General features: G+C 42.3%; 1 protein-coding gene across 1 annotated transcript in view; it reads left to right on the top strand.

Moving 5' to 3' along the window:
- The first annotated feature begins 10,728 nt into the window (after positions 1-10,728).
- The window catches only part of ALPK2 (alpha kinase 2), a 35,027-nt gene continuing 30,093 nt past the window's right edge, over positions 10,729-15,662 (top strand). Inside the window, 2 exon segments of the mRNA XM_086480196.1 lie at positions 10,729-10,977; positions 10,979-12,226. Of these exon segments, the coding sequence (XP_086336322.1) occupies positions 10,729-10,977; positions 10,979-12,226 (1,497 nt within the window).

Raw genomic sequence — 15,662 nt, 5'->3', positions numbered from 1 at the left:
CTGTTTCCTGTCTGGGTCTAGATAACACTGGGAGCAAGAATTACTCAGCACAGTAGTATTTCATAACTAGTTTTGGCTGTGCTTTCAGCAAAATGCTCAAGAAAAAACTTGGCACAGAACTTGCTTTTCAGCCTTTTCTAGATCCCTTGAGCTCAGAGCAGTTTGTGCAGTTCATTCAGATTCCTCCTGTGTGAGACTTGGCTGCTTGGCTAACAGGAGCGGAAAAGCTTTCTTACCTCGGGATTTGCTTGTTTACCTTTGAGGAATGTGAATTGTTAGGTGAATTTTTATGTAGTCATATGTTAAAAGTTCACTATCCACCTCTGGTTTCCTCAACCTACTTGTTAAGGATTTTCTCATGTTCAGCAGAACTTTTGTGTGCTGAAGTTCAAGCAAGTAAGAAATTCCCAACATGCCTAGCAAAGCAGTTAAGCACACTAAGCATGTGCTTTATAAACCAACCCAGTGCTTTATTCTGAAAAGCTAAGGCCAACACTTCCTCTCAAGGCCATGAGGGAAATTCCCGTGGACTTCTATGGAAGTAGGATGTACCCTCTCATCGCTGCCAGCTCTCTCGCTCTGTCTGGCTGAGGTTTTCCCACGAAGAGCCATCTGCTGCATGTAATGAAATAGTCTCTCTTAAAAGTCAGACTGTTCTGTGATCAGACTCACTATGCTAAGGTCACCTAGCAAAACAACGCTGAAGCTTTCAGCTAGCTTCTCAGCTCTGAAACGGCATGCATAAATTAAATGTCTTTTGTCTTGTATCACAGAGTCAAGCCACAGGCCCGGCCTACTTCTAGAACTTAAAGAAAGAGCACTCAAGGGTAAGTGCACACTTAGCGTTTCAGAGGTCAATTTGTTTATACTTTTAAAATTACTTGTCTACTTCTTTCTTCTGTGTGCAAATAGAACATGTATCATAAAAGATAAATAAATGAAGAAGAGAAAGTTAATTTTAATCTTAATGCACTACATGAATATAGCAATTTATACGGTTACTGAACAGGAGATATGATTTGGTTTTTGTTTCTGCTAAAGTGTAGTCATTTTTGCTTATCTTGCTAGATATTTTTTTAAACATGTTGCATTTAGGATTCTGCTAACTGTATATATGAAATTGCACTCTCTTACTGTTTCCACTGAGATTCAACAAGACAGACAACATTGCAACAATGGTACGAAAGCAAGCTTCCGTCTCTAAAGAATGTGTAAGTGATACTAGGTGTCCTGAAATATGCATTTTATTCTTTCTGAATATATATTGCATGGCCTAATACTCAGTAGGTAAAAATTTCCTCCATTCCTGAGAAAAAAATTTGGTCAGTTGATTGTCAGGCTGCATGAACTGCTCATGCTGACAGTGTCAGTTGCTTGGCAAATGTTAAAAATAGATTAAGACAGATGAGTGTTAAGAGTTGTGCTGTGATTGCTTATTTTAATTACTCTATGTTAAGGTCTTTATTAGAGTTGTATTCTTCTTACATTTAGGCAATGAATTACAGCTGTGGTGTTTTTGTTATGCTGTGGTGGTGCTTACAATGTCTAGTGCACCACTAGGAAAGTTGTCAAAAAGCCTCGGATGCTGGAAGTTGAAGAAACACAATATATCACGGTATATTTGGCAAAGACATATCTTCCAGACATCTGCTTTTTGAACAGCCAAAACTTCACTGATGTTTTCCTTATCTACGCCTTGCTAATACAATAGATACATGATAGTTGGTTTAGATCACACAGTATTCTGCTAGTCTGATTTCTGACATTATATGCTCTTTGACAAGTATGTTGCTCCAAACGACTGATTTGATTGTGTGTCCTGAAGGATTTATAGAAGAATGATACGGTTACAGTTACTGTTTGTGTTCCGGCATTAGGGATTACAGACAGAATCTGGGTTCCGAGTCAGGCGGAACTCCTGTGAGACACAGAAACCAACAGAAAATGCAGTTGTACATCCTTGTGTGCACGGGTTGTCGCTGCTTTTACCCCACAAAATGTCAGGCCCTGCAGTAAGTGACCTGCTGTGCAATAATTGCTATAGCCCTATTGTGAACAGAGCTCACCAAGCTGTAACTGAATCTAGAATTCCAGTTTCTGTCATCTTGGAGATTTTCACTTTTACAAGGTAAAATTTCAGAATGCAGGCATGATCACAACATTTCTGGAAAATGTTTTTATGGCTGTCTGGCACTATCACTTTGGAAAGCCTGTATAGACTAGGAGTGGAGGAAAGCGGATCAGAAATTTCATGTGGCATTTGATTCCATCAGTACTGATGGATGCACGGAAAAAAAAAGTTTCACAGAAACGTGTCAATGTTGATAAAACTTTTGAAGGAAAGCTTTTAATAAAAGCTTTGCTCTCTGTTGAGGGAAAAGTTTAAAAAGAGAACACGGAAATAAGCATTTAAATATGGCAAAGCATATTTATGACAACCTTTTTGGAAAAAAAGTTGTATGTTTTTGATTGGAAATACACATGATATATTTACATACAGGGAATATAATACCTCATTTAAGAAATCTAAATTGGTATGTAGTGTCTGTGTTTATTGCATAACAGGAAAAGTCTATGTTTTGTTTTTGAAGAAGAAAACCACTAAACTTAGGGAATTTGCTACAAAATAAAAAAATCTCTGTTGAGAGATGCCCTGGACGAGGAAGTGAAAATACTTGTATATTCCCAAATGCAGAACAGTTGGCAGGCTGGGAACAGGGAGCGGATGGAATTATGGCTACTGATTTCTTCGAGGAATGCTGCAGCTATACAAACCGTATGCAAACTCTTTGCAAGAACCTTAAGATATATTTAAGAAATATATCCAGGGAGAATGGAGAGGGAATTAGTGTTAACCTTGGAACACAACTGCATCTAAGCAGGACACTAAGATTTCGCAGGAGACTGGTGACAGGATGTGTATTGTACGTAGGTGCCCTAGCTGGTCATTCTGGAAAGGTTCTGTAAGGTTATTTGAGTGATTTGGCCTGTGACGGCTTCGTAGCTCTGCAAGCCAAGTCAGGGTCGTAAAAATGCAAGCAACCCAGGAGTCAGGGTCATGAAAACACAAGCTTTGTTAGCAGTAATGGTTCATTTTAAGCTACATTTGCTACTGCAGGTTATTCGCTATGCAGTCTATTGCAGTAAATGTTTTTCTTACCGTTCTCTTATACATATGCTAGGAATCACTGTGACTTTCTCTCTGTGGTATGTGGCTTTTCATGCTTAGTCTGAAACGGTACTGTCATATTTATTGACAGAAATGCATATGGAGTCCTGTTTCCCTGAACACCGTAGAAATCAATAACCACATACACATACGTTCTTGTGGCCAGCACTTCACCCCCAACTTTCCTGTTTACGTCTAGACTAAAGCACCTATGTGTTCCTCAGCACTGCCTCAGTACTTGATCATGCAGAGTGAGAACCTGGCTGGGCTGCGGCAGGACTGCGTTGTATACCACGTGCTTGTGTGTTCGGTCTGTGCCAAAGACAGGGTACGCGAGGAATCGTGAGTACGCAGTACTCACTCCAGCGTGAGGCAGGGGCAGGGATACTGACCCAGGCAGTGGGAAGTTCTGCCTGGTCCCACCATTTAGACACTGCCCCTTTTAGAGTTTTCTTGGGATCGTGTGATTAGTGGACATTCCTTTCTGCTTTTTTTTTGTTGTTTCTGTTCTGCTTTTGCTGTTTTCTCTCCCTTTAATCAATATAATATTTATAGTATCCGGCTGTCCATACCAGCCACCTTTCTGGTTGGATCTGCATAGTATATGACCATTTCTGTTCATTGTAAAGGAAGGTTTTAGTTTGGAAATTTTTCGTGTTTATCTTAAAAGAAGTCTCATTACACCCACCAGCTTGCTTTGTGGTTAAGCTACCTGCCAATATAACATCTCTATAAAGGGATGTATGAAAACGTATATGGTATGCCTAGGCAAGTAGAGAATGAACTATTGGTAAATCTAAAGTTTAGTAGCATAGTCTAGGGGTTAATGATTGTTTTTCAAAAGGGCAAATCCAGATCCCAAAGTTTGGCTTATGGAGTAGAGGTGATAGGAAGCTCTGCTGGCATTTGGGGAGTTTGTTGTCTCAGACCAAGTATCTCAGAATGAACAATAAAGCACATAAGCAAATACTCCACTGACTTTCTAACCAAGATCAGTCTGATGGAGAGTGTTAAAAGACTAGGTGAGCAGACTGTATTATGTGTGCATCTCATCCTCCTCGTATGCACATATGTACAAAGGAGAAAGATTGTGCTTTTGGTACATAGGTTTGTGTGTAGATGTTCAGTGAAAGTTGATCCTTGACCAGTTAAGCAAAAGGTATCTACCAGATTTTGTGTGGCCCTGAAAGTGTGGGTGGTGGCAGGTAGGCCACTGAAGACATAGTCCGTATGACCTAAGGCTATTACAAACACACCTTATTACGTAGCTATCCATTCTTCTTGTGTTCTTAGGTGTCCCAGACCCAGTGTCAACTTGGTATAAAGAGACCAAAATATTAGTTGATGGAAGGATATTTCTTAATACAAAACAAAGGAGGATTATCAGTTTTGTTCCTCCCGTGTGTTTAGCTAAGATAACCCTTTGCGTGGGCTAATGCAGCGTCTTCTTCCCCCTCCTCTGCACTGCTGTGGGTGTCAAGCAGGTCATGTCAGAACATACAGCCGTACCAGCGTGTTTATTTCCTGACATGGAGATTTTCACGCCCCTAGACAATGCTTTGGTGGTCAGACCACCTTCCCAGACATTAATTGTACTGCAGTACTGTGCAAGGTTTAGGCGTAGATCAGGCAGTTGTGCCAGGCCGGAGGCAAATACACAGAAGGGTCCCTGACCCAAAGGGCTGCTGTGGCAATGATAAGGCGAGAGACAATACCTGGGGCAGACTCTGACAGGGCTCGCGGGAGGCGGGGGGGGGGTGGGGTGGGGGGGGGGGTGGGTGGGGAGCGAGTGCATTTTAAAGATAGGAATAAGGGCGTGGGCTGAGTAGGACTGCACGGAGAGCAGAGATTACAGGATGAATGGGTCTGAATGAGAGAAAGAAACGGCAGAGAAGTAGGAAAGGGAATTTTTTCCACTGTCTCTAGAGGTCGTGAAACCCACAGAATTCCCTCCTGGACTTGTGAAATGCATAAGCTTTCTGTAGAAATAACTTCCGTGAATGTAAAATTGCTTACAAAGGAGGATTTCCATTTTGGTTATCACTAAATAAAGCAGAAAAAAAATGTGGTGCAAGAGAGGAAAATTTATGGCAACCGCTTAAGTTTAAGCGAATTTGTATATTTTTAGTGGTTAAAATTTTTTTTGGCTGACAGTAGGATTAATCCCACAGTTCTTTCTGAAATCATTAGAAGTGACTTTGGGTCCAAAACCCACCTGCAAAATGGCTATTACAAAAAATTAAACTGATTTAAACATTCTTCCTTCCATGTTACAGTGTCATTTTTCAAAAATGTTTTGGTCTCAGTTGGAATAAATGATCAAATATTAAGCATTTTTTGTATTAAAAATAAGTTTCAAATTGGGAAAAATGTTGGCATTTTAATGAACAGATGTTTGAACAATCAAAATTTTTATTTAGAATTTGAATTTCAGACAAGTTTTTCACTATGAATAAGTTTTTCAAAACCAGTATGGAATTATGACAAAGTATGAATTTTAAATAAAAAAGCATTTTTTCCTGAAAATTTACTTGAATTTGTTTGATTTTATATTTTCCGTAAACAAATGTTGAGTGACTGTTTTAGCCATTTTGATGCTTTTCCCAGCCATTCTTCTGCATAATATTGTTTGAAACTGATTGTTTTTCATGAACACTTTGATTATTTCCTGCGTAAAAGGGTTTTGGTGAAGCATCTACAAATATCTTTATTGCCTATTGCTGCCTTGTTAATCTGACTATTCCAGGTTTTCATCAGTTCTGTATTTCTCCTAAATCATATCAACCACAGTTCTCAGGTCACCGTTTCCACGCAGCCAGCCTTGTTTTCCCTTATTCCTGGTTCTAGGGCATTGAGCTTAGGCTGGTGATACACCTGCAGTTTTCTTTGTGGGAGTGGAGACAGACCTGAGAGATGCGTGGAGGAAGGGGAAAGGGGTAGCCAATGTGTCCGGGGTGGTGAAGGGGAAATTCAAACTGTAGCTGCTGAGCGGTGGTCTCGTGTGACCAAGGAATGGTCTGTCATGGAGTGCAGGAAGGCCCGGCTGCAGAAGGGGTTAAGCTGCCTGGATGCAGGACTCCAAAGGCTGAACTGCTCCCTGTGAGGGAGTGGAGTTTCCCTTGGTGGTGAGACAACAAACAGCCACACTTGTCACAGCCATCCTGCGAGGTGGTGCTCAGGGGTCAGAGCTGGGCCCAGGGATGGACCCACGGGGGCTGAGGTGCCTGTGCAGCCACTCAGGGCTGGCGCTGGTGCCAGCATAGGTCAGGAATGGGCTCCCCATGATCTTTGCAGACTCATTGTAGAACCGCTTATGGCGGTAGGATGCTGCCTAATGCATTGATCATTAATTTATTTTTTTTATTTATTTAAGCACAGACGTGTTAAATTCGCCTCAAGGCATACCATAAAAACTCCCCAACAACTGCTGGAGTTCTGATCAGAAAGAGATGGAAAATATGTTTACAGATCTTTAGAGAACCAAAATAGGCGCCTGCTAAAACCTGGTGGTGGTATTTGCTCTGCCTCACTGTCGTCCTGTCACTAGCTAGTACGTAATTTGGCAGGTAGCATCATTGGTTTCCAGAGCAAAACTTGAGACAAGCAGCCAGGACACCCGTACACATTTAAATGTTCTCTTGTCTTCTTTTCAGCAAATGTTCAAAACCCAGTTTATTAGGAATTCAGCTTATTTTCAGGTTACTAGTCAATAGCTGATGGTAGATTATCATGATCTCTCATTCATCTTTCCTCAGGGAATTTCATTATGCCTCTTCTGTCACAAGTTTTCTTGAGGAGCTGAGAGGGCATTATACTAACAGTTCTCTTTCCAATTTGTATCTAAATTCAGTAATTGAAGTTATGGTTTTATCTAATATCTTCTGTTTTCTCCCCAGATGTAAAAAAAAAATCATGTGTCTCTCTAGGGTGGAAAACCAGCATTTATTGCAGTTTTCCTCATGGAACATTATTTTGCTTTAATTTCCATTGTTGAATCTGACAGAATGCACAGCAATCTAATCTAATTTTCATTCGAGCAATCTGGCAGCTCTTTTCCCCTCGGTGTCAAAATGCAGCTGAACTAAGATAATGATAACCGCATTGTACAATTACTTTAGTAAAAAATATTCATGAGTCAATCTACATTAAAAAAATGTTGCCAAGGCTCTTTTCAGCTGGGAAAATTACCATGCTTTTAAAATAACTTGTACCCTTCAAAAAAGAGGAAAGAGGCATCTGGCCTTCTGAAAAGCAAAGATGAAAGCAGATTTGAAAGAATGCAACAGGGAACATTAGGCAAATACATATTTAAGAGGAGATGGGTGAATGCTGGGGGGTAATTCCGTGGCTCTGTAGTAAAATGGATGAGGAAAAGATTCATCTCTACTGCTCCATTTGTTTTTCTGTTAAATATTTATATTTCCTAGAGTTGGAATGGAAGGCAAAACGTGATCAGAGATCTGAAAGGCTGAAGATAATGGGATCCGATGCCTTTTTTCTCCAGGCTCTTGTTGCATGCATGGTCTAGATTGCGGTTCAAGGGCCTGTATGAAGCAAGTGTAGAGTATTGGCCCAGGGCCAGTCAACAGGTGTCTGCATTATTTAAAACCCCTACAATATGCACTAATTGTCCTCTTCTTGTCCTCTTCAGCAGGGAAGTCCATATGATGATGAGGTTTGAACTAGACTGTTTGTCCAGCTCAAGGGTGGTAGTCTGAGGAAGCCTGCACCAGCTTCCTGTCCTGTACCTCCTGTGTGGATAATCACAGAATCGTAGGATAGTTTGGGCTGGAAGGGACCTTCAGAGGCCATCTAGTCCAACCCCCTGCAGTGAGCAGTGACATCTTCAACTAGATCAGGCTGCTCAGAGCCCCGTCCAGCCTGACCTGGGATGTTCCCAGGGACGGGGCATCCATCCATCTCTGGGCAGCCTGTGCCAGTGTTTCACCACCCTCATCATGAAACATTTCTTCCTTGTATCTAGTCTGAATCTGCCCTCTTTTAGTTTTAAACCATTACCCCTTGTCCTATCACTGCAGGCCCTGCTTAAAAGTAACCTGAAACCTGTATGTCAGCAACCCTCTGTACAGCAGTGCATGTTCCCCCCTTAGCTTTATGCTGCAAATCTTCTCTAGCCGAGCAACTGTGACCATGCTGGCTTGTGTCATCTTCTGTGCCTTCTGGCAACTTCCCGGCTGCACCTCTGGGCTGACAATACCCCTTTGTGGCACATCAGGCTAGCTCTCCTTTCCTGTTGGCCTCTGCATCCCTGTGTGCTGGATCTTTGCCAATTTATTCCAACACTAAATTGACAAAACATGTTGCTTCTCTACTGCCTTTTCACTGCCTCCTCCCATTCTCTCTTCTTACTTCTCATATTAAAAATACTGAACCCCTCTCCTCTCCCTCTCCTCTCCCTCTCCTCTCCCTCTCCTCTCCCTCTCCTCTCCCTCTCCTCTCCCTCTCCTCTCCCTCTCCTCTCCCTCTCCTCTCCCTCTCCTCTCCCTCTCCTCTCCCTCTCCTCTCCCTCTCCTCTCCCTCTCCTCTCCCTCGGCCCTGTTCTGACCCAGGTTGCCTGTTAGGAGGTGCTGAAGCCAGCAGCCTTACACCAAGGCTGCTGCAGCTCCATTCCCGCAAGTCCAAGCAGTGAGGCTGAGCACATGTACTCCATAGGCATGTGCCCACGTGTGTACAACACATATGTACATTGTAGTCTGGGAGAGACTGCTGGTCTGGTTGCCCTGTCTGCTGTCGTTCATCAGTGCTCCTGTGTGTGCATGGAGTCAAACTGTTTGTCACACAACCTAACATTGTCCCTTCTAGTATCCTTCCCATTAACCACCTTTTCTTCCTGCTTTTTGTCTCCCAGGTAACTCTGTGGAAACAGTGTCTATGGCAGGCTTTGCCTGGAGGAAATGGAAATATTTAGCTGGTTTGTGCTCTTTACACGAGAGGCAGGTTCCAAGCAAGCCGTGCAAGCCCCTTGCTATTTAGCCATTAAGCTCTAATCTAGCTCCCACATATTTTCTCACTAACTGACTTTGATCAGTGTCTGCAGTGGATTGTGACAAAAAGCCGGGTGCTGACAGGTCCAATGACTGCTCTGCTTGTGGCCTTGCAGGAAGCAGAATGAGCGCTACAGAGTGCTTGCAAGGGCGTCGGGAAAGATTGCTGTGCTAGAGTGCTAGTGGCTGGTGATCTCACAGCCAGGAGGGAGGCGTTAGCTGAAGAGGTCACAGTGGGAGAAGCAGAGAGAAGGAAAAGGAGAGTGAATAGAGGTGCCTTTAAATTGCTTCATCAGAGTGGCAGGATGGCAAGAAAGTTTTTCCTGCTATTCTTCACATCATACCAGTTCTGTGAATAAAAATAGGTCACTATTTTTCAGAGCTTTTAGTCTGACATCCTTCGTGCGATCAAGTTTACTTGAAACTCAGTTCTGCTACGCGGCTTTCCCTGAGGAGTGGACGGATCCCTGGATGGTGGAAGAGTCCTGCTGTGACTATCATGAGTAGATGGTGGTGAAGAATGACCCAGAGTGCCTCTAGGAATGTACAAAAACATCTCATGTGTCTAAAATCCTAAGATTTGGGAATGCTTAGGAAACAAGGGTTTTTTACAAGAAGAGAGAGATGATTCCGTATTTCTTTGGACTCAGCTAATGGAAGCCTTTTGGTGTGTTTCACTTTGGTTTTATGTAAATTCTGCATTGCCATGCCATTTTGCTACTGCACAGCTATTTGAAAGTAGGACTCGATATGAACAGGACGTTGAAGTTAACCAGCCTCATTCCATTGTTCTCTCACCACAGAAATTGCAAACATCAAGGCAAAGTACAGTAGAATTGCTTTAAACAGAAATAGCCCTATAAAATCTAACAAGACTGTTCCAGGTGTTTCTACAAACAGATGTTGGAATTTGTGTCCCTATGGTGCCAGTTCAAGGAATAGCCTACTGTTGTGCCAGTGTGACTACCAAAACAGCAGGTACTTGGTACCTGTAGAAGTCATGCACACATGAAAATGTACATTGTCTGCAGATTACCATGAAAATGTGCATTGTCTGCAGATTACCATTTGCATTTGGAAACAGTCTAAACTACTTGTTTTGTGCTGCTAAGTGTATGTGCAGGCACACTTAACTGTTTGTTGTCCTAGCACAAATCACTCTGGACAGTTGTATTGCCATTAAGTATCGTTGCATAGATAGCTCAGTTATAGTTACTGCTTTAAAGTTTGAGCTAGATTTTAAAACAATGATTATTTTTTAAATGCTTGCAACTGTGTGTCAATTGACCACCTTTTAGAAAATATATATGTAATTTTAAACTTCAGGTTTGTTTTATTTGCAGGTGTGAGGAGCAAGATCTGCACTTTATTGAACAGTACCTGCAATCAGTTTGATAGCTAGAATGACCTGCTGTTCAGCTTTTGTGGAACTGGAATCAGATGCAAACCCCAAAACTTCCCCAGAATTTGTTGTTGACTTAAACGACAATGTGGGAGACTTCAGGGTGAAATGAGCAGAACGTGAAAGATTTTGCACAACACAAGAGTTACCCCATGTTGATTTCACCAGATTCTGACTCTTCAAAAATCAGTGGTTTACTGCTTGAGAAGTGCAGAAAAGCAGAAGCATCGTCCCCATTTGAGAAATCGCACAGACGCTTGTTTAACACAGAAGACAATGTGGATGTAAAAAATTTATTTAAAACCCAGGAAAATATTTCCTGCCTAATGGACTTGTCAGAGAATGGTGATGACCTAATTCGTTTTAACAGTGTGGCCAATGTCGCTGCTGGAAAAGCAGAGAAATAACTGCAGCAGGCAAGGGCATTCCCACCCTGCAAATGCAATCACTCATCACATACACAACTGTTGCCTTAAGACGGAAGACTCTGTATCTGGTCAGACTCTGGCCAATGTCCAGGCGTGTGAAAAGACTGGGCTGGGTAGACCTCTAACCATGAATACCCTGTTTGGTGAGCAGGCAGATACTCCCATGGTAAATCACAATTATTCTGTAAAAGACGATTCTGAAAATTCTGCTACTATTCTGGAGATTTATGCAGAGAAAATTCCACGTGTAAGTGATGATTTTTCTGATGATGACCTAGAGTATTTTGAATGTTCAGATGTGCTGACAGCACATGAAAATGAAATCTGGAAAAAGAAATTACAATTTTTATTGGAAAGTGATGATGAAGATGATTTAAAGCTGAGTAAGGATTGTGATGGGTGTGCTTACTTCCTCAGTGAAATGCCTTGTCTGTTCCAAGTGTCAGATAACACTACGCCTATGGATACCACCATTGGCTTCTGTGGTCATCACTCAAAATTCAAAGGAGTAAATGTAAGGAGAGACCCCTCTATGCACAGGCAGTCAACTTCGCAGACAGAGATGACTCTCACTGTTGGACACCACCGAGATAAAAGTGCAAGTTTGAAAGACAAAGAAAAGTATAAATTGACTGTTGCATCTGCAGCCATTGAAAATGACCATCCCAGGACTGAAGAAGAAAATAGTGGAAGTGGCCACTCAGCTGCAGTTTTCTCAACTGACAAGTCAAAGAACAAGGAGAACATACGTGCCAAGACGGACTCCTCTACTGGTGGCATAGGTGCTTCTTTGACAAATCAGGCTTCAGAGACAATGACAGAAAACAGTACGGATAAGGACTTGCTGGGTGAGAGCTCATTGCTGCTAGAGGAGGACGGCAGAAATTTGCCAGAGGAAAATGCAAGGCGTGCTGTCTGTACCTTAACAGCAAGTCTAAGAAGAAACCTTTTAAAGTTGTTAAACCCTAAGGAGCTTTGCAGATATGTGAGTAATATAGGACAATCTCCGCAGACTGCAGCAGAGGTTAGGGAATCCAGTGCTCTGTTTCCCAGTCAGGAAGGTGTCATTTCAACACAAATCCCCGAGGAGACAGAAAGCTCGCAAATGCAGGCTGGCTTGTGTCGTATAGAAGAGGTAGATAAAGACTGTCATTGGGAACGGAAGAGGACTTGGGGCCTGTCTGAGCAAAATCAGATGCCAAATGAAAACATCTCACCCAGGGTAAGTAAAACGCTTATCACTTAATAGAAAGAGCTGGTCAACTGATCTAAGTGCATTTTATTCCTGTTTGTCACAAAATAATGTACAATTTAAATTACTTTGAAGGATACTATTCATGTACTTCTGAATGACAGCTACGGCTGGGAAGGAAATCTGGTTTTGAAAAAGGCCCAAATAAACCATAAGCTGTTCTAATTATAGAGCAAGACTGATAATAGTCAGAGGCACTAATGGGACTCTGGACAGCTGGATAGGGAAATCCGATACGTAGGCTATTGCACAGGTCTTGCCAAAGTAATGTTTCTTTCAACCCAGAAAGTTTCTCAAATACCTGCTTTGAGCAGAGAACATTTTGATTTACTTTCTTTTCAGTTTATGCTCAAAGAACAAAATTGTCCTCCACTTATGGTGCTGGAAATCTAAAACAAATCAACAGGGGTTTGCTCTGAATTTATAACAAGGAGGAGAATTTAATCCAGAGAGTTTATGTTAGAGGTGAATGGAGTTCTGCTTTTTAAAAACAAAACAATGAAAGAGTCAGATATTCCAGTTAAAATGTGAAAATCAGTTAAAAATAAAAAAATCAAAAGTGGTACTCTCCATGTACTTGCATATTTTATGCCGTTGGGAGGAAATCAGCTGGGGAAATGAGTATAGTTGTACAGACTGATATGATGCTCCACCAGTTTTTGTAAGCAGGAGAATTGGATCATACTTTTTATTTTGCATGGTGAAGACTCAAGATATATGAATACACATGTATGAGTATTAAATAATGAATAATCTTATTGTCACTGACTTTACTGATTTGAAGGTGCATAGCTAATTGCACAGAAAAAACCATTTATGGCAAATAAACACAAGCCTTTTCCAGGTCCACGTGCTTTTCTTCATCTATATTACCTAGGCAAAAATATCTTCCAGTTCTGGGTAGTAAACTGACTCTAATCTCGGCACTGGGGTGTCTTAAGCAGCGAAAAAATCACTGAATTCTTCTGCCTGAGAAACATCCATAGTTTCTCTGTGTTACAGTACATAAAATTCCAGTCACATTTTACCAGCACATAATGTTCTTACGATGGGCAACATCCCTCTATTGAAAGTGGCCTACTGAGAATGTCTTGACAGTATGTATTACTATGGTTTGCAAGAGGCATTGTTTCGTTTTTTTCCGAGAACAATAATTTACGTCCCTGAAGCCTCTTAGTAAAGAGCATCTGTTCCATTACAGTAAGTGCCATGGCCACATTTCAGATTGACCTGCAGTCAGTATGTCTTCTGTCTCTGTGTCCATGACCAAAACTTTACATTAGATAAAAATTAAGTAGAAGTGTCACAGTACACAAAAAGGGCTAGAGATGACTGCAAACCAAACCCCTGGTTTCAAATATGCATGAATGAAGATGAAATTCAGGTGCAGCTTTGGAATTATGCAGTCTTGAAAGTGAGCCAAAAACATCCTATCTAGAAACTACTCTTTATAGCACAAGGAAAATGTGGGCAGCTTCTCACAGCTCCCATGTAGTAGGCCAGAAAAGTCTCAGCAATCTGCATGTGTAACCCAAGAAAGTCAAGAAAGAATCAACCTCCTCTTGCGGCACACAAGTGTGTGTAAAAGTGCACTGTGGTATTAGCTGGAGCCCAGCATTTGAGACAGCTCTGCCAGGAGCTTGTAGCAAAACCCACAGCCGACTCCTTTTGAAGAGCGTTGGATTTTCCCTCTCTGTGTGGTAAATCAGGTCTGCCGAGAGGTGCATGGCAGCCACAGAACCATAGCACTAATTACCCAAGGATTTACACTTCCTCTTAGTGCCACGTTCGTTCTAACTGGAACAGCCTCTGCAGTCTGTTCTGTGCAGCAGCTGCTGTTCTGGGTGACTTCTGCTTCCATTAGATGGTCAGGGTGGGAGGCTCTTGACTCCTCTCATGACCTCATGGTCTAGCCCCAGGTGAAATTCTTTATTTATCTAATGCTTCAAAGCAGCTTGATTAATAATAGGTCCTAAAAGCCAACTGTGCTGCCTGTATGGTATTACATACTGTACGGTGAGCCAGGAGTCTTCAAGTTTGCACTGTCATTCCAGAGCTGGTCTCTGTGTAGTGTTCAGCCAGCACCCACAGCACAAGGTACTGGTGCCATTCCTGAATTACAGAGCCCATGTCTATGGCCTGCCGAATGCCAGCGATGTTGGTGAGATCCTGCTGGAACTCGCAGGGTCAGAGGGATTGCAGGGCATAAGCAAAATACTTAACATTCACACAGATACCCTGGGAAGAATGGCATGTGGTGATTGTACATTTCTAGAGTATTTTTTTTGGTGATCTACTGTTCTTCTTGCCGTTCATGGTCTTCAACCCCATGCAGCCCTACAGGCTTGGGGAAGAGTGGCTGGAAAGCTGTCTGGAAGAAAAGGACCTGGGGGTGCTGATTGACAAGTGGCTGAATATGAGCCATCAGTGTGCCCAGGTGGCCAAAAAAGCCAATAGCATCCTGGCTTGTATCAGGAACAGTGTGGCCAGCAGGAGTAGGGAGGTGATCGTCCCCCTGTGCTCAGCATTGGTGAGGCCACACCTCGAGTACTGTGTTGAGTTTTGGGCACCTCATTACAAGAAAGACATTGTGGTGCTGGAGAGAGTGCAGAGAAGGGCAACCAAGGTGGTGGAGGGCCTAGAGAGTAAGTCTTATGGAGAGCAGCTGAGGGAACTGGGGCTACTTAGTCTTAAGAGAAGGAGGCTGAGGGGAGACCTTATTGCTCTCTACAGCTACCTGAGAGGACACTGTAGAGAGGCAGGTGCAGGTAATTAATGACAGAACAAGAGGGAACGGACTCGAGCTGCACCAGGGTAGGTTTAGGCTAGACGTTAGGAAAAAATTTTTCACTGAAAGGGTTGTCAGACATTGGAATAGGCTGCCCAGGGAGGTGGTTGAGTCACCATCCCTTAATGTGTTTAAAGGTCATTTAAATGTGGTGCTTGGAGATATGGTTTAGGGATGTGCTTGGTAGAGTAGGGTTGGTGGTTGGACTCAATGATTTCAAAGGCCTTTTCCAACCTCAATGATTCTATGATTATTTTGGTTTTGCTCATGTCAGAACAGTCTGTTCTCATAAAATATGAGATACTTGATATGACCTTCCTGACTGAAATTTACATCACTTCTAGATAATTTTAAATTTTATTGTACAAAAAGGAGAGGAGTGGAACTGACACAGTTCTTCCAAGTAATCCGGTAATCTCATAGTGTGCAAAAAGTATTTTGTTTGGCACGTAATAGCTCTGCTTTGTTAGATTCCAGCCAAAATGGCAAGGACTGCATAGGCCAATGAAGCTGCTCATCTGTTAGGCTACCGGCCCAGTTCAATGTGTTAAGGTGGTAGCTGGCTGCCGTTGTGTGATGTCCTAGAAGCTGCCCAGCGTATTGACCTCTGAACCTGGC

The sequence above is a fragment of the Leptosomus discolor genome, chromosome Z (genome assembly GCF_034619465.1).
Source record: "Leptosomus discolor isolate bLepDis1 chromosome Z, bLepDis1.hap2, whole genome shotgun sequence".
Classification (NCBI taxonomy): domain Eukaryota; kingdom Metazoa; phylum Chordata; class Aves; order Leptosomiformes; family Leptosomidae; genus Leptosomus; species Leptosomus discolor.
This window is presented reverse-complemented; position numbering and strand designations above follow the sequence as displayed.